At 35.1% G+C, this 20,675-nt stretch overlaps 3 protein-coding genes across 3 annotated transcripts in view; 2 read left to right on the forward strand and 1 right to left on the reverse strand.

Annotated features, from left to right (window-relative positions):
* Nucleotides 1–13,103, reverse strand: part of LOC133658416 (post-GPI attachment to proteins factor 2-like) — a 62,476-nt gene extending 49,373 nt beyond the window's left edge. The window contains exon 1 of the mRNA XM_062060441.1: nucleotides 13,035–13,103. Coding sequence (XP_061916425.1) covers nucleotides 13,035–13,052 — 18 coding nt within the window. The 5' untranslated portion in view covers nucleotides 13,053–13,103. The remainder of the gene's footprint in view (nucleotides 1–13,034) is intronic.
* LOC133659090 (olfactory receptor 52B2-like) lies at nucleotides 2,420–3,388 on the forward strand. Its single transcript, XM_062061828.1, has one exon. It carries the CDS (start codon nucleotides 2,420–2,422, stop codon nucleotides 3,386–3,388), a length of 969 nt encoding a protein of 322 aa, XP_061917812.1.
* Nucleotides 13,104–16,829: 3,726 nt separating the features above from the next.
* LOC133659131 (olfactory receptor 6B1-like) lies at nucleotides 16,830–17,777 on the forward strand. Its single transcript, XM_062061866.1, has one exon. It carries the CDS (start codon nucleotides 16,830–16,832, stop codon nucleotides 17,775–17,777), a length of 948 nt encoding a protein of 315 aa, XP_061917850.1.
* The last annotated feature ends 2,898 nt before the right edge of the window (nucleotides 17,778–20,675 follow it).

Consider the following 20,675-nt stretch of genomic DNA (forward strand, 5'->3'; position numbering starts at 1 on the left):
TGAAGATTAAGAAGTGTGTGAGTGCGTGCGTGTGTGTGTGTGTCACATTTATTTGCAGCCACCTTAGTCATCATAACTAAACTCAATTAAAATACTTTATATTCAAACGTGAAGTAGAGTTTAACCAAAACGGTGTACAGTATGGAAAATGTTTGTTTTCTTTTCATTTAAAACTTTAAGAATTACACACCAAAAGTCAAGTAATTGAGAAAATGTATCCTTTTTTTTCCCATTGTCAAAGTTATTTTGAAATATCTTTAGTCCTAATCATGACTATACAGTTTTATGCCATTTTTGTTGCATTAAAAACTAATAGTATAAATAAAATTTAAAAAAGAATAATATATTAGGCTTTACCTCACTAGCAACTTTTTTTGTCCCATACTAATATTTTGGTACCGGCACCAAAATTATTTCGATACTTTTCGGTACTTTTCTAAATAAAGGGGACCACAAAAAATTGCATTATTGGCTTTATTTCAACAAAAAATGTTAGGGTACCGGTACATTAAACATATGTTTCTTATTGCAAGTTTGTCCTTAAATAAAATAGTGAACATACAAGACAACTTGTCTTTTAGTAGTAAGTAAACAAACAAAGACTCCTAATTTAGCTGCTGACGTATGCAGTAACATATTGTGTCATTTTCCATTCTATTATTTTGTCAAAATTATTAAGAACAAGTGGTAGAAAATGAATTATTAATCTACTTGTTCTTTTACTGTTAATATCTGCTTACTTTTTATTTGAACATGTTCTATCTTCACTTCTGTTAAAATGTAATAATCATTTGTTCTTCTGTTGTTTGGTACCTTACATTAGTTTTGGATGATACCACAAATTTGGGTATCAATCCGATATCAAGTAGTTTCAGGATCATACATTGGTCATATTCAAAGTCCTCATGTGTCCAGGGACATATTTCCTGAGTTTATAAACATAATATAAATAAATTTAAAAAAAGAAAATGTCGTGATGCCAAAAAATATCTACGTAATCATAGTAGTATCGACTAGATACGCTACTGTACTTGGTATCATTACAGTGGATGTTAGGTACTTCTCAGAGGTGGTATAGTACCAAATATGATTAATTAGTATCGCTGTATTATACTAATACCGGTATACCGTACAACCCACTGGCAACTCATGTTGACTATTATCGTTATGATAATTTAAAAAAAATTCTGATAGGGGCTCGTTTTAGATGTCTGGATTAGCCTTGCTGCCGACTAGTGGTTAAACACCATACCACAAAATGTTTTAATAAAGTAGATTAAGCATTTGGAATAATGTTGAAATAAGTAGAATCAATGTAGGAATGGTTTGAATATTGAAAAGTGAAAGCTCTACTGAAACAAAGCAATATGGATCGTGAAATGTTAAATGTATGTTGGAATAGTGGAAATTAACAAAAAATATGACTCTCGGATGTATATATCCATCAAATTAGATACAAAGTTAGCATGCTAATGTTAGCATACTATTACAATAGTTAGCATGCACGCAAGATATTATCAAGGAACAAAATAGGCCTATATGACTTAAGTGTATACTGCATAATTAGCTTAAAAAGCTAGCATATTAATGTTAGCAAATAAAGAAATCAGTGATTTGTAGCTCCATGTGTACAAAATTAGTATAATGTAAGCAGAAAACTTTAGCATGCTAAGCTAACATATGCTAACATGGGAAGAACAATTAACATTTTTGCAAGATGGCTCTAAGTTACAAAATCCATGATCATTAAGTTAAAATGTAGAAAATGAGCTAAAATGCTATCATAAAGCAATAAAAGGATAATTTAAGCAAGCTAATAAATTTATATATATATATATATATATTAGGATTGTACGGTATACCGGCATTAGTATAGTACCGCAACACTAATGAATCATATTCACTCAGTACTATACCACCTCTGAAAAGTACCGTTTATTTCGTTTTCATGGACAAATCATAGCAATATCCCAGGATCACAGCCTATCAAAAATAGCAACTAAAATAACACTTATTCTTTATATTATATTCTAACAACATTGCAATCAAACATTGAACAATGTACACATGCAATTCCCATTTTGTGATCAAGGGGTGTACTTGGGTTGTTTTTTTATGAGACGCTTGGGGGCCCTGGAAATCTCGGGGCCCCAGACAATTGCCTGTGTTCGCCTAATGGTGCATCAGTCCCTGCTGATATGGGAACATATCATCCTCTCATAGTCCTCTAGAGTATTACCAAGTGTCAATCACCTGATCATGTCTTATTATATAAAGCAGCCACTTTTCCGCAACAATTTGTCATTGTCAGCGTTTACCACCGTGGGACAATGACCCTACTTTTGTTTTGTTAACAAGCGTACTGTTATATTTATGTGCTGTGCTAGTTTTTGTGTAGATCTACTTTACAGGACTAGCGATGGAGAACCCGTACAACACGTCGTCGACTCTGGCGCTGCAGAGCTTCAACATACCCCCCGAGGGCGTCATACCCGCCTTCCTCTTTGCCAGTCTCAGCTACCTGATCATATTTTTCTGCAACCTCATCCTCATCCTCACCATCGTGCTCCACAAAAACCTGCACCAGCCCAAGCACCTGTTCCTGCTCAACTTGCCCGTCAACGACCTGATCGGCTCCTCGGCCTTCTTCCTGCAGCTCATCAAGGAGATCGTGACGGACAGCAGGAGCATGGATCACTGGGCGTGTGTGGCGCAGGCCTTCTTCATCCACATCTACGCGGCGGGCACCGTGCTCATTCTCACCGCCATGGCCTACGACCGCTACGTGGCCATATGTTTGCCCCTGAAATACAACGCCATCATGACCTACGCACACGTGGTGAGGATAATCAGCGCCGTTTGGGTGAGTTGCCTTCTGCTGATCGGGGTGCTGTTCTACCTGCTTCTGCGTTTGCCCCGTTGCCGCTCTAAAATCACACAACTGTACTGCGACAACCCCAGCCTGCTGAGCCTCGTCTGCGCCAACACGGCCGTCAACAACATTTACGGCCTGGGCATTGTGGCGTTCACTCAGGTGTTGGCCAACGGGATGATTCTGTACACGTATCTCCAGATCCTGGTGGCGTGCTTCTTGTCCAAGCGCTCCGACACCAAAGCCAAAGCTCTGCAGACGTGCGCCACGCACTTGTTTGTCTTTCTGCTGCTGGAGTGTCTGGGTCTTTTCACCATCATCTCCTACCGAGTCAGGAATCTTCCGCAAAATTTCAGGAAATTCTTGGGGTCTTCCACTTTTATTTTCCCGCCGACGCTCAACCCCATCGTCTACGGACTGAGAACTCAAGAGATCCGTAAACATATATGGCATTTTTTTAGGAGAGCAGTCACCTCGTCCTGGTGCGGCATGAGGGTGTTGCGTCCCTCACGTTGAAGCCTCAGCTATAATAATAATAATCAGGGATTACTTTTTATATAGCGTTGATCATTCACTCCATATTCACGCATATAGCCTTTTACCATATGTACTTATTTATTTATTTACAGACAAACATCGTTTTGTATTTCATTGTTGTTTCTTTTGTAAATATCCGTTCTGCAAAAAGGTCATCCCTAAAAGCACACAGTTTATGGACACGGACCCACAGTTAAAATATACATCATCATATAATATCCAAAATACATCCATCCATCCATTTTCTACCGCTTATTCCCTTCGGGGTCGCGGGGGGCGCTGGAGCCTATCTCAGCTACAATCGGGCGGAAGGCGGGGTACACCCTGGACAAGTCGCCACCTCATCGCAGGGCCAACACAGATAGACAGACAACATTCACACTCACATTCACACACTAGGGCCAATTTAGTGTTGCCAAAAACCTATCCCCAGGTGCATGTCTTTGGAGGTGGGAGGAAGCCGGAGTACCCGGAGGGAACCCACGCAGTCACGGGGAGAACATGCAAACTCCACACAGAAATACAATACAACACAATACATTTCAAAATCTACCCACCAAATACCCATTTACAATTTCATTTATAAATTAGAAAGGAATCTTTAAATCCACCAAATCAGTCTCAGTATTCTATTACCGTATTTTTCTGACTATAAGTCGCAGTTTTTTTCATAGTTTGGCCGGGGGTGCAACTTATACTCAGGAACGACTTATGAGTGAAATTATTAACAAATTACCGTAAAATATCAAATAATATTATTTAGCTCATTCACGTAAGAGACTAGACGTATAAGATTTCATGGGATTTAGCGATTAGGAGTGACAGATTGTTTGGTAAACGTATAGCATGTTCTATATGTTATAGTTATTTGAATGATTCTTACCATAATATGTTACGTTAACATACCAGGCACGTTCTCAGTTGGTTATTTATGCGTCATATAACGTACACTTATTCAGCCTGTTGTTCACTATTCTTTATTTATTTTAAATTGCCTTTCAAGTGTCTATTCTTGGTGTTGGGTTTTATCAAATACATTTCCCCCAAAAATGCGACTTATAATCCAGTGCGATTTATATATGTTTTTTTCCTTCTTTATTATGCATTTTCGGCCGGTGCGACTTATACTCCGGAGCGACTTATACTCCGAAAAATACGGTACTCAAATTTGATTAAAAGGTTGCATCTTGAAGATCTGCGATAAACTCATCATACAGAGGTCCAGACCACAATTATGCGACTAATGTGAATTCCTCAACCATAGGGGGTGTGTTAAAAGTACGAAGCATAACGTTGCAATAAATTTAGCTTCCATCTGGTGAGGTCCTGTACAACCCAGCAGGCACAAGACTAGAGATGTCCGATAATGTCGGCCGATAAATGCTTTAAAATGTAATATCGGAAATTATCTGTATCGTTTTTTTAATTATCGGGAACCCCTTTTTTTTTTTTATAAAATCAACATAAAAAACACAAGATACACTTACAATTAGTGCACCAACCCAAAAAACCTCCTTCCCCATTTACACTCATTCACACTCATTCACACAAAAGGGTTGTTTCTTTCTGTTATTAATATTCTGGTTCCTACATTATATATCAACATATATCAATACAGTCTGCAAGGGATACAGTCCGTAAGCACACATGATTGTGCGTGCTGCTGGTTCACTAATAGTACTAACCTTAAACAGTTAATTTTACTCATTTTCATTAATTACTAGTTTCTATGTAACTGTTTTTATATTATTTTACTTTCTTTTTTATTCAATAATTTTTTATTTTTTTATTTATCTTATTTTATTTTGTAAATTTTTTAAAAAAGGACCTTATCTTCACCATACCTGGTTGTCCAAATTAGGCATAATAATGTGTTAATTCCACGACTGTATATATCAGTATCGGTTGATATCGGTATCGGTAATTAAAGAGTTGGACAATATCGGAATATCAGATATCGACAAAAAGCCATTATCGGACATCCCTACACAAGACATTAAAAAAACATTGAGTTCTTGTTGAATTGACGTTGAGCAACGTTTAATCAATGTTGGTTTCTGACGTTGATTTCATCATCGAAATTTGGTCATTTCCCAACCAATATTCTACAACACAAATACAACGTTGAAACAACATGCTTTTTGACAACGTTTAATCAATGTCTGGTGGTGACATTGATCTGACCATTGAAATTTGGTCATTTCCCAACCAACAACGTAGATCCAACGTTAGACACCAACTCAATTTACAAACACAACTATTTTGCTAATTTGTTTCAAAGTCAGTTTTAAAGGACATGTATGTATAATCAATGTTGTATCAATGTCTTGTGGCTGCTGGGAAGTGGGCTGTCGACAAGAGAACCATTCATTTCACATTATTCTTTACTGTTTGTGATATTCTATACCAGGGGTCCCCAAACTACGGCCAGATCCGGTCCGCCAGCGTCCAAAATCCAGCCCACGGGAAGACCCAAGATTAAAAAAAATCTAAAATACAAATTTGAAAAAAAATGTCCTTTCTAATCCATTTTCTACCGCTTGTTACTCTAGGTGTCTCCCAGCCACTCAGACAAATCATATTGTCTAAAAATGCATTTTCCCATCGATAACGTGACATCATCGCGCTCGGAAGATATATATAAACCCAATGCGGCCCCGAGTCAAAAAGTTTGGGGACACCTGTTCTATACCTATGAAAAAATGGGATATGAGTTGTACCTAATATTTATTATACATGTTGTACCTAATATTTACTATACATTTATTCCTGTAATAATAAAAAAATATGTCTTTAGTTCCACGCAAAACTTGTGTTGGTGAAGGAATTGGGGAACTGTTTTTAATATTTTCCACCGCCACATAACTGCTAAACATGTGAGGTACTAAAGGTATTTTTTTTTAGCTCAAAAAGGTACTTTATGTGTTCTTGTGAAATGGTCAGACAAGCTTGTAGGTACAATAGATGTAATATTTTAATCCAGAGACTGAAACTGAAAAGAAAGTAAGATTAGTTTTTGCATACTAATATACAATATGTACTACATTAATAAATAAATATATAAGTGAACGTTTCTTTGTTTGCTCATTTTAAAGTCCAAAATGTAAAGTTGTATCCATATGTGTATTTGTTTAAGCATTGTTTTCTTTTCATTTTGGGAATATACTTCTTTTTTTTTTCACTTATGGACACATTTTGCACCAGTGAGGACATTGTAAATAATGCTGCATTAATTAAACAACCAACAGGTGGAGCCAAACTCAAACAATATAATTATGATTGAACTTTTTTGGAATGATTTGGGCGTGGCTCTGTGCATTTTGCTTCCCCCTTGTGGTCATCAGCTAGAACCAGCAGGCAAACATTTGGCATACTAAAAAACTATTATTTTAATTTATTTTGTAAATCACACAGAATGTAAATCAATCTAATAAAATAAAATAGAGCAGCGCAAGACTCCAACCAAATCCCAACTTTACAATACTTTGGATATAAATTTAAAAACAATTGGGAAGATTCACAAATACAGCCTTATACATTACTAAAAAAAATGGAAAACAAAATTAATTATAGCAATGAGATCATGATTAAAAATATTAAACAACAAATTAAATCAATTACAATCACAGAAACCATATATGTATCATCCTTATGTGAGTTTAGATCATGGGCTGTCTTACTTGCAACTTATGCACTTATGATTAAGGGCTCTATAAATACATTTCAATTGATTGACTAATTGATTAATTATTATTATTATCACTTATCAGCTTCTGTCAGCGTTACAGCCATTAATACAAAACAATAATAGTCACAGTTGCTTATGCTTGCATTGCATCTCATAAGCTGGACAACCACACTGTCACCATTATTCACCACAAGTAAGAAACTATTCTAAGTTTATTTAATAGGAAAATAAAATTCACATAATGGATCCCATATTTCGAGATATGATTCGTTATATCATCCAAATGCAGTTTTTTCCCACCGATACCATCTCAATAGAAACATGGTTTCTTGTGCGAAACGAAATTTAACTGCAGCTTATTTTTGCTGTTTGTTGGAACTTTGAGTCCACATCTGTACATGATACTGTATGTTTGACTTTGTCTTTCTCTATTAGCATTTTATGTGCTTGTGTTGTACAGCGGTAGTGTTCACCCGGATTGCAAATGTTCACAGGTGAAACCAAAGTGAATCACTGGAATAAACATGAAAGAAACACATGGAAACTTTAAAGGGGAACTGCACTTTTGGGGGATTTTTGTCTTTCATTCACAATCTTTATGTAAGACAAGCACAAATGTGTTGTTTTTTTTTCATGCATTCTTACTAGTAAATAAATGCGAGCAAATGTCTGCTTTCAATGGAGTTATTCTGCCTACAAAGCCCTCTAAAAAAAGCATAAAAAAACTTCCATCATATGATAATGCAGTAACGCGCACATTCATAACAACATGCAATATTTACGTATTTTGCCCATTTTGGCAGCATGGTACTCCCATTAGCTGTATTCTTATCCGCCTCATACTTGCTGTATTTTACGAATTAGAATGCATATAAACATTTTTAAAACATGACGAAACTAACATTATTGCAGCACAAATAAGCACAAACAATTGGACAAGGTAAGAGGGATGGGGGGGACTCACAAATCGTTAATAACTTGAAAGTTATTGTCAGAATAATTGTATCTAAGTTATCACAAGACTTTGTGTTTCAATGAGTTCCCGGCGAGCAGACAAAAGCTGTCTTTGATCTTACCAATCAAAAGGCTTGTAAAACTCCACTGTGTAGGATGGGGAGCGACATGAAGGTGTCGGTTGTCTTTACCCGAGATCTACAAAGCGGAGAGGAGGCAGGGCCTGACCTGCCTCCAGGCACCTTTTCTTTGAACTGTTTTACGACCTTTTCTTTTAACTGTTTTGTAACCAAAGGCGATGGCTGTTTACGACCCCCCTCCCTTAGAAACAACTGTTGCCATGTAATCAGGGAAAGTCCAAATAAAAGAGAAGGCGTACAATCTTTCGTCAGAGCGTGGGACGACACTGTAGGGGTACAGTGTCTACGCGTTACTTCTCAATTGAGCTAAATTGAATTCTGTCTCTGTTTAATTCCTTGCTTCTTGTCTTGTTTAATAGATGTCATCAGTGTTTGAACCTGACAGTTATAGTGAGATATGAAAATATAGTAACGCATTAATTACATGTTAATAACATAAAACAATAAAGCATTAACTTAAAAACTATAATAGTTAAACCAAAAATATATGCATTACAAACAAATGGGACAAGTTTGAGAATATTTTGACATAGTTGGGAGCGGGGGGTGGGGGGTCTAGTTATGATAATAACGTATTAACTGCACATTAATAACATAAAACAAGAAAATGTTGGTTAGACCAAAGATTTCTGCAGCATAAACAAAGCACACACGAATGGGACACGTTTGGGGAACTTTTGACATGGTTGGGGTGGGGGGTCTAGTTATGAGTAATAACACATTAGTTATATATGAATACCATAAAACCTTACTAACTTAAAAAATTGTATCGGCACAAACGAGCACGGACGATGGAGACAAGTCTTGGGAGATTTGAACATGGTGTGGGTGGGGGATCAACTTCATGCAGGTGACTCACAAAACTTAAAAGTTATAATAGTAAGACCAATAATATAGTAATGCATTATTACATGTTAATAACATTAAAAAAAAGTGTGAACAACATAAAAACTACAATAGTTCAACAACAATGTTTGTAGCACAAACGAGCACGAACCATTAGGAGAAGTCTGGGGAGATTTTGACATAGTTGGGGAGGGTGTGCTGATTATGAATACTTTAATACATTAATAATTTAAAAAGTATAGTAGTTTGACAAAAAAATGCAGAACAAACAAATGGCACAAGTTTGGAGTGATTTGGACAAGGTGGGGGGGGGGGGCTAAAATGACGTCACTTGACAGAAAACGTGTTTTAGAAAAGTGTTTGTATATATATATATATATATATATATATATATATATATATATATATATATATATATATATATATATATATATATATATATATATATATACATATATACATATATATATATATAAACATGCATATATATATATACATATACATATATGTATATATATATATATATATATATATATATATATATATATATATATATATATATATACATATATACATATACATATATATATATATATACATATATATATATATACATATACATATATATATATATACATATATATACATACATATATATATATATATATATATATATATATATATATATATATATATATATATATATATATATATATATATATATATATATATATATATATATATATATATACATATATACATATATATACATATACATACATATATACACAAAACAGTTTTGTGGTAATATTTGGCAACATTGGGGTAAAACATGTTTTTTTTATGCAGCTAATAAATCGTATGATAATAACAGATGTGTACCTCCAATGATGTGAGAGCAACCAATACACTGCGTGCTATATTAAAAAATACACGTGCAGTAATGCATTCATAGACTCATTCAATATGGTCGCATCCACTTACTGTATATCTGCTTATCATCTGAATTCCCCTATTGGGCTTTGATTGGCACAACAATGTTGGTAAATGTTGTTTGTCTTCCACTTGGCTCATTAAGGTAATGACTTCTTTGTTTGTGAGATGTAACATGGGTTAAAGTAAGACATGTCAAACTCAAGAGACTCCAGAGGCAACACTAAACCCTGTTAATGAATCTCAGTGGAGCAGTCACGACAGTAAACAGCTACGAGGGTGTTTTGCAACACTTTCTACACCCAACAAGAGATCGGATTACATCTGGAGGAAAAGGCCTTGCACAAATAATTGCATGGAAATGAAGGATAACCTACCATAATGATAACATATTTTTATTCAAGCATGAAAAATGACAAATGGATTTGGATGAAATAGTGCAGCAGCTTGCACATAAGTAATAGAAATTGTCATATGTTCGCAAAATTTAGTGTTTCAGGTATTGGGAGAGAAATGGTACCTTAGTTTTTGTTAGTCATCTGTTTCAGAAGGTCTGACAAAAACCAAAACGTACAAAAACTGAAGCAATTTTTCTCTAAAGGAATAATGTAAATGGATGACCGACTTAAACACTTTAGACACTTTACAACATCATGGAATGTTATTTGGAAAAATGCCAGTAAGCCCTTTAGATGCATTAAAAATCTTAAGATCTTGAATAGGTTGTATTTTACACCCTCTAAGTTGTTTACAGTGGGTGCAGTAGATAGCAAGTTGTACATAAAGTGTCAGGCAGCTGAAGGAACTTTTAATTTGGTAATGTGTCATCAAATAATACAGTTGCATTTTGCTCAGTGGGCATCATAACTAAAATAATATTTTTAAGAAAAATGGATAGATCTTGATAGTTTAACTAATCTTGACTAGTGTACACAAGCTATGGAGATGATATCAATAGAAAATATTGAATTTAGATCAGATAGTGAGTCATATCTTGGAATTTGGGACCTATTATATGAATTTATTTAACTATGAAATTAACCTAAAATATGTTTTCTTCCTTGTGGATAATGGACACAGTGTGGTTGTCCAGCTAATGAAATGCAATCAAGTATAAGCCAGTGGGACTGTTGCTTTTTATTAATGGCTGTGATGTTGATGGAAATGATGAGTGAGAGAGGAGAACCTTCCAGAAGAACAACCATCTCTACAACAATCCACCATTCAGGCCTGCATGGTAGAGTGGGCAGATGGAAGCCATTTCTTATTAAAAAGGTTGCCAAAATGCACCTGAAAGACTCTTAGAATATGACAAAAAAAATAATCTGGTCTGATAAGACAAACATGTGCCTATTTGGCTTGAATGCCAGGTGTCATGTTTGGAGGAAATCAGGCATTGCCTATCACCAGGCCAATACCATACCTACAGTGAAGCATGGTGGTGGCAGCATCATGCTGTGGGGATGGTTTTCAGCGGCTGGAAATAGGAGACTTGCCAGGATAGAGGGAAAGATAATCGGACAAGTAGGAATGGGCGAAACTGCCCAATGACAGGTGTGCCAAGCTTGTGGCATCATATTCAAAAAGACCTGAGGCTGTAATTGCTGCCAAAGGTGCATCAACAAAGTATTGAGCAAAGGCTGTGAATACTTATCTACATGTGATTTTTTGTTTTGTTTTCTACTTTTAATGCATTTGCAAAAATGTTTTAAAAAACCTTTTCACATTCTTATCATGGGGTATTGTCTGTAGAATTTTGAGGACAAAAATGATCGTATTACATTTTGGAATAAGACTGCAACATAACAAAATGTCGAAAAAGTGAAACACTATGAATACTTTGCGGATGCACTGTGTATATAGTATTTTATGTAGTAATGTTCAAATTTGTGTTGAAAATTTAAATCATATATATATATGTTGGTAAAATATATAAACTGTGTATAACAGTTTGAAAACAAAACCACTTTTAGGGGGGGAAAAAGCAACTTACTCCTAACATATACTATAGTATTATGGTGGCAGCATCATGCTGTGGGGATGGTTTTCAGCGGCAGGAAATAGGAGACTTGCCAGGATAGAGGGAAAGATAATTGGACAAATAGGAATGGGCAAAACTGCCCAAAGACAGGTGTGCCAAGATTGTGGCATTATATTCTAAAAGACCTGAGGCTGTAATCGCTGCCAAAGGTGCATCAACAAAGTATTGAGCAAAGGCTATTCTCATTATGGGGTATTCTCTGTAGAATTTTAACGACAAAAATGAAGTGTTTACATTTTGGAATAAGACTGCAACATAACAAAATGTCGAAAAAGTGAAACACTGTGTATATAGTATTTTATGTAGTAATGTTAAAATTTGTGTTGAAAATTAAATCATATATATATATATATATATATATATATATATATATATATATATATATATATATATATATATATATATATATATATATATATATATATATATATATATATATATATATATATATATGTTGGTAAAATATATAAACTGTGGATAACATTTTTAAAAAAAAAACACTATTAGGGGAAAAAAAAGTAAAAGCAGCTTATTCCTAACATATCCTATAGTATTTTATTATCATCACATTGCATAGAGATAATTATGATGTTACAAAAGCTCGCACAGGTGGTGGTGATATAATTCTACTGAGGTGCAGATAGAATTTAATCGCGTGAGACAGTTTTTCCATTTTTTTAAGTATTAGTACACACAACAGCACCGTTTTAAAAGTACAGATTTGCTACTAGTTTGGGGTCAAATGTGAATAATACCAATCGCTATAGTTGCTTCACGTGCAAAGAGGAGAGTGCAGAGTCGCACGATGCCAGCAGCATTGGATGTTTAAACAACACAAATGTGATCAAAACATTTGCCAAAGCATCACAGTAAGGAGTACGCAGTCAACAAGAAGAAAGGTGAGCCACTACCACATTAATTCAAATCGTTAACCGTTTGGGAAAAAATTGTCAGTGCACCTTCAATAAGTGAGAAAGTGAGTACAGCCCCCATTATTAGCCATCAATATAGGAGCAGACTTACAGTAAAGAAGATGGACATATGATCTTGAAGTCATTATTTTGTCAGGAACTCGCATGGCGGCAGTTGGCGGGACCCCAAGATGCAGAGACAGGAAGCGACGGGCTGGTGGAAATGAGATTTAATGAAAAAAAAGACCAAAAGATTAACCGTCTTGATTAGTGATCAGAGGCAGGTGAGTCCCCTGATCACTAATCGAGAGCAGGTGTGGAGAAAAGCGCTCAGAGACGGAAATTGCAAGGTGCAACCAAAACAGGAAGGGTACCAAAAATAAGAGGATGAAACACTAAACACAGGGAGAAAAAACTGCCTCCTAGATCATGACAATTTTAAGTTGTGGTAATCATTCCAACTAAATTTTCTGTGTCATGATATATCGGCCAAATTGATTGTGAATTATCTCATTGTTCACTGGAATTACTTTTTGGCTGGGATTTATTTAGTTTAATTTAGAAATGTTTGTAAGTTGCTGCTGGTTATGGTAGCGAACCAAAAGTGTTTTTCAAAACGTGAGTCATGTCAGAATTTCCCACAGAAAGGCAATCTAGTTGCGGCTGTTGGGGGTGTGACCAGGGGTCCGGTATATGGGCTGTCAAAGTTAAGGCGATAATAACGCGTCAACTATAAGTTCCTTTAACGGCAAGGATTTTTTTTAAACTGCCGACTAATGTAATACGTCCTGACTCCTTTTTGACCCTCGGCCCGTTCCGTAGGTTGGGGATATGTAATGGCATCCAGTTACTGTTGAGCCATAAGCTCAAAAATAGCGAGCAGAACTGGCTTAAAAGCTCAGCAGAAAAAAAGACGGTCGAGAGGAAGTCTAAAGTCACTTTTATCAGAGACTTTCTTCAAAACAAGTCAAGTTTCTTCTCATACCAATCAAACACTTCCAGTTTCACAATAATAGCGCTATGCTTCACATCCGATCTAACCACCAAAACAATGAAAAATCGCTTTGTCAAAGTTATGCTATTCTGTGATATTTCTACCTAAATAAGTGTTTTCTGGCAGATTGAAATTAAGTGTATTGTAATAGTGGCGGAGATATGAAGTAGGTAGACAAGTCAGTCTTTTATTTATGTTCACAAATAGCAGTGCCAAAGTACGTTTGTACATGTATTTATATATTTATTTAACAGTTATTTATTCAGGTAAGGCAGTTAAGAACATATTCTCATTTGCATCTCACCTCCCATGAAATTATTACAGACAATATTTTATATACTGTATATATACTCTAGGCATTTACACATCCTGTGCTGCATTGCTTAGTGACAAGGTGTTGTGCTAAGAGACCATTAAACACAAGGGATATTAACATTAATCAATTTGAATGCACCTTTGGGGTTTCCCTGAACATATCTTCAGTTCACCCCTGTGAGATTTATTATTCATTAGGATGATTAAATCAGGGTTTGGATGTTTTTACTGTATTATATCTTACCTTAACTGATTTTAAATATTATATGTGCAAAATCTGTTATTGACTGTGCATTACAAACCCACTTGTACATTAAAAAAATAATTAATAAATCCAACATTGACTTTAAATAATATTCAGTTTAGCTCATAAATTACATTAAAAAGTATTAGTACCATAATTAATAACACAAACATTTAAATAAGTACAATTAACAAATCTAAATTAATTTTGGGAAAAAATACTACTGTAAATGTGTGAATTATTATTATCGGAGCAAGGGTGTTGCTAAGTTAACTTTTAAATTGAAAAAAATATTTGAGTGCATTGGTAAGGAGTAATGGTAAATTGTGGCTCTCTTTATCAATAAGTTTATTGCACAACACAGCAATGACAGAACCGATGTTGCATAGCGCTAAGAAGCAAACTGCCCAGCCGCAACTACCATGAATCATTTGCAAAAACTGTACCCGCTTGGCATCCATTGCTCCCGGTCACAGTTTTTTCTTGCCCGAGTGATGTTGTCGTGTTTTGTGCAGCCCTTCGAAGCACTTGTGATTAAGGGCTGTAGGAATAAAATTTCATTGATTAAAAATGACCCCTCTGATCTGATCTTTCAGCCCTCAATGGAAAACGTTTGGGCACTGTTTACCTTTTGTACAAAACCCAAAACCAGTGAAGTTGGCACGCTGTGTAAATCGTAAATAAAAACAGAATACAATGATTTGCAAATCCTTTTCAACTTACGTTCGATTGAACAGACTGCAAAGACAAGATACTTACTGTTTGAACTGGAAAACTTTATTTTTTGCAAATATTAGCTCATTTGATTGGGTATAAAAGCAGCTTCCATGAAATGCTCAGTCATTCACAAACAAGGATGGGGTGAGGGTCACCACTTTGTGAACAAATGCGTGAGCAAATTGTCGAACAGTTTAAGAACAACATTTCTCAACGAGCTATTGCAAAGAATTTTGGGATCTACCGTCCGTAATATCATCAATAGTTACAGAGAATCTGGAGAAATCACTGCATGTAAGCGGCTAGGCCATGACCTTCGATCCCTCAGGCGATACTGCATCAAAAAGCGACATCAGTGTGTAAAGGACATCACCACATGGGCTCAGGAACACTTCAGAAAACCGCTGTCAGTAACTACAATTTGTCGCTACATCTGTAAGTGCAAGTTAAAATCCTACCATAAAAAGCCAAAGCCATTTATCAACAACACCCAGAAACGCTGCCGGCTTCGCTGGGCCCGAGCTCATCTAAGATGGACTGATGCAAAGTGGAAAAGTGTTCTGTGGTCTGATTTCAAATTGTTTTTGGAAACTGTGGACGTTGTGTCTTCCGGAACAAAGAGGAAAAGAATCATCTTGATTGTTATAGGCGAACAGTTCAAAAGCCAGCGTCTGTGATGGTATGGGGGTGTATTAGTGCCCAAGGCATGGGTAACTTACACATCTGTGAAGGCATTATTAATGCTGAAAGGTACATACAGGTTTTGGAGCAACATATGTTGCCATCCAAGCAACGTCATCATGGACGCCCCTGCTTATTTCAGCAAGACAATGCCAAGCCACGTGTTACAACAGCGTGGCTTCATAGTAAAAGAGTGCGGGTACTAGACTGGCCTGCCTGTAGTCCAGACCTGTCTCCCATTGAAAATGTGTGGCGCAATATGAAGCCTTAAAATACCACAACAGAGACCCTGGACTGTTGAACAACTTAAGCTGGACATCAAGCAAGACTGGGAAAGAATTACACCTGAAAAGCTTCAAAAATGTGTCTCCTCAGTTCCCAAATGTTAACTGAGTGTTGTTAAAAGGAAAGGCCATGTAACACAGTGGTAAAACTGCCCCTGTGGAAACTTATTTGCAATGTGTTGCTGCCATTTGCAAAAAAAAAATTAAGTTTCTCAGTTCGAACATTAAATATCTTGTCTTTGCAGTCTATTCAATTGAATATAAGTTGGAAAGGACTTGCAAATTATAGTATTCTGTTTTTATTCACGATTTACACAACGTGCCAACTTCACTGGTTTAGGGTTTTGTAAATGGCTTGACTAAAATACAATATTACCTTAATTGGTGTACTATTAATCTTGTGTCATGGTAATAAAGCTTGATCTGTCGCGCACCAAATGCTAAAAGTTGACTGAGTTTGTGGTTCTACAGAAAAGAGCATCTCAAATGGCAATGCATCCCCCTGGGAGCGAGGTGTTGCTATATAATGAGGGGCGTCAGGCTGGTGAGAAGCTGCAGCAGTCTCATGGATGAGCCCCACCAGGTATCGTATGCGTTGTTTGTTTGTTGTGAAACACCCAAGGACTCTCGGAGCGTGTTTTTCTCCCGCACCTACAGGAGGACCGAGTGAAGATGTCTTCCACCAATGTGACCAGGATACGACACTTCTTCCTCCTTGGTTTTGCGGGCCTTCCGCTAAAGTACTACGCCCTGTTGTCCGTCTTGCTTCTTGTTGTCTTCCTGGCCATAGCGGGCGGGAACACGTTCATTATAATCCTCGTTAAGATGGACCGGCTCCTGCACAAGCCCACGTATTTGATCTTCTGCCACCTGGCGTTGACCGACTTGGCCTTCGGCACCGTGACCCTGCCCAGGATCATCTGGAAGTACTGGGTGGGGGACAGCCTCATTTCTTTCCCCGCCTGCTTTGTTCAGATGTACTTTGTCCACTTCCTGGGCGCCACGCACTCCTTCATCTTGATGGTGATGGCTCTGGATCGCCTCCTGGCTGTCTGCCTGCCCTTGCGTTACGTCGCCATCTTCACCAACACCACCGTGACCGTGCTGTGCGGCGCCTCCTGGTTGATGCCCGTCATCTGGATGGTGAGCGTGGTGCTGGATGCCCTGACGCTGCCGTACTGCGGGTCGAATGTGATCGTGCAGTGCTACTGCGACCACATCGGCATCATGGCGCTGAGTTGCGAGGACACGCAGGAGGTGGAGTCGGTGGCCTTCGGTCTGGCCATGTTCAGCCTGCTCTTCCCTTTAACGTTCGTCATCGCGTCCTACTTGGTCATCATCGTGACCGTGATGAGGGTGTGCAGCCCCAACAGCCGCATGAAGGCGCTGTCCACGTGCACGCCGCAGCTGCTGATCACGTGTCTCTACTACATGCCCAGGTGCTTCGTGTACATGGCCAACAACGTGGGCTTCACCTTCAGCGTACCCCTCCGTATCACGGTCATCATGACGTACAGTCTCTTGCCCGCCGCCGTCAACCCGCTCATCTACTGCTTCAAAACGCAGCACATTAAGGAGACTCTGAAAAAGAAGTTCTGTAGTAGCAAAATAAGAGCATGAGGTCACTAATTAAGCTGTTGTTTTTCTTTCCAGGTGTTTTGCAGCTGATGTGTAATGAGGATCAGGTTGTGAACTATGCAATCATGTTTTTTTTTATAATTTTATAAATTTTTTATTAAAACATTTTTCTAAAAAATTACAATTATTTTGTGACTTGAAAATGATTTCAATGCAATGTAAATTAACTATTTTAAATTTAAATGCATTTGATATTTTTGCTGTATTTTTGTGACTTATTCATTTGTCTTGTTTGTTTTTTTTAATATTTATAATTATTTGTCAATTTGTTTTTTTAGCAAATTGCGACAGAAAATTGCTGAATAATTATAAATATTTTCCCAGTTAATGAGCCATGATGCACTATTATTTCTGTAGGTTAGCATTTTGTCTAAAAAATGACAATTATTTTGAGACTTCAAAATGATTTTAAAATATTACACATGCAATTTTTAAATGAACTATTTTAAATTTAAATGCATTTGATATTTTTGCTGTATTTTTGTGACTTATTCATTTGGCTTGTGTGTTTTTGAATTTTTTTTAATATTTATAAGTATTTGTCAATTTGTTTTTTTTAGCAAAGTGCGACAGAAAATTGCTGAATAATTATAATTTCCCAGTTAAAGAGCCTTGATGCACTATTATTTCTGTAAATTAGTGTTTTGTCTAAAAAATACAATTATTTTGTGACTTATTTTAAAATATATTAACTTATTTTATTAACTACTATTATCTACTTACTATTAATAGTTAAATGCATTTGATATTTTTGCTGTATATGTGTGACTTATTCATTTGGCTTGTTTGTTTTTGATTTTTTTTTAATATTTATAATTATTCGTCAATTATTTTTGTTTAGCAAAGTGCGACAGAAAATTGCTGGATAATTATACATATTTTCCTAATTAAAGAGCTTTGATACACTATGATTTCTTTAAGTTAGCATGTTGTCTAAAAAATACAATTATTTTGTGACTTGAAAATGATTTTAAAATATTACACATGCAATGTAAATTAAATATTTTACATTTAAATGCATTTGATATTTTTTTCTATATATGTGTGACTTATTAATTTGGCTTGTTAAATTTTGATTTTTTTTAAATATTTATAATTGTTCGTCGATTCTTTTTTTTTTTTTTTTAGCAAACTGCAACAGAAAATTGCTGTATAATTATAAATATTTTCCTAATTAAAGAGCTTCCTAATTAAATAATTTCTGTAAGTTAGCATTTTGTCTCTATGAGACTTTGAACTGTTTCCAACTTTATAACTTTTAAACTGCCTTTTCTCCGACTGACTGTTCTTAGGATAATTTTGTTCATCTGATTTTATTTTTTTTTAAATATATATTTTACTTTTGTTTTAAATTCAATATTTTAGTCTGTCTTATGTTTGCACTTTTCAGCTTTTATATGTTTACTTGTTTGTGGTGTACAGCCCTTTGTTTTTCAACTGTAGTTGTTTTTAAAGGGCTTTATGAATAAAGTTGGTATGGTTTGGTATGATGAATCAGAAAGTGACAGACATAAATAAATGCACCAGCAAAGTGAATTATTAAAAATGTTGTTTGTGCATACTTTATTTTGTATTAATTTAAAATGCATTATTAATTTAGTTTTCATGTTTTCATTTTATTTTTTATTTAAATGTTTGCTTGTTTTTATATGCATTTTTCCGAACAAATTTGAAATAATTACAAACATGTTCTGATTTAATGAGCTATGATGAATTATTCATGTTGCTTATACAAACAATCAAAAAATAATACACATAATAAAGCACAGTAAAGTAAATGGAATACTGTTCTTTATCAATTCACTTTTTAGGATAATTGTGTTTATTTTTTTATGCACATGGCTAAGAAAAGGCCAAATAACTACACATTGATTAATTTTACCTCTCGTGATGTAATAAATATTTTGCTGAAAAATATAACTATTCCGTATCTTGAAAATCAAAATAATACACATAAAATATTTGGAATTCATATTTTTAAATCATTTATATTTCTTCTATATGTAATGCTCTATTATTTCTGTAAATTTACATTTTTTTTGGTTGTGATTAATCAGAAAGTAACATGTTAGGGTTTAAAAAAACCTATCAATTTAAATTATTTATACAATTAAATGTGTTTCCTGCGTGCTTAGTTTTTATTTTAATGTCTAATTAAAATTATTTAATAATTATTTTAAAAAAAGGTTTTCATGAGTTTATATTTTATTTAAATGTGAAATAATTACAAACCTTTAATAATTTAAAGAGTCATGATGCTCTATTTCTGTACGTTTACATTTTGTCCTTAACACACTAAAAACAGCACTACCAAGAAATTATATAATAAAGTTGTGCTTATTTTTATTTTAATGTATTTTGCTAGTTTTTTATGCACTTTGCAGCAAAAACATTTGTAAAATAATTACAAACATTTTCTAATTTAATGAGCCATTGTGCAATATTATTTATGTAGCTTACCATGTTGTCTTTATGTGATCAATCAAAAAATAAATATGTTTTTACAAATAATTTGGGGGTTTTTTTTAAATAATTTTTGATGCGCTTGGAGAAAAAAGGCAAAAATATTTACACGTTTACCTAATTTAATCTCCCATGATGAAATGTTATTAATGTAACATGTTTATGTAAAGTATGAAAATAACACAGACTTTATGTGGAAACAAAAACAGTCTAGACTCACATTCTATTTTATTTTGCTTGATTTTAACTTTTGTGTGCACATTGCTGAAATTATACTAAATACATACTATATATATATATATATATATATATATATATATATATATATATATATATATAAAAATGTTCACGCTTGCAACTTTGCATGATGTGGCTTTTCGTTTGACAGAACATTGTTTTTAATCAATTCACTGATTG

The sequence above is a fragment of the Entelurus aequoreus genome, linkage group LG10 (assembly GCF_033978785.1).
Source record: "Entelurus aequoreus isolate RoL-2023_Sb linkage group LG10, RoL_Eaeq_v1.1, whole genome shotgun sequence".
Lineage (NCBI taxonomy): Eukaryota > Metazoa > Chordata > Actinopteri > Syngnathiformes > Syngnathidae > Entelurus > Entelurus aequoreus.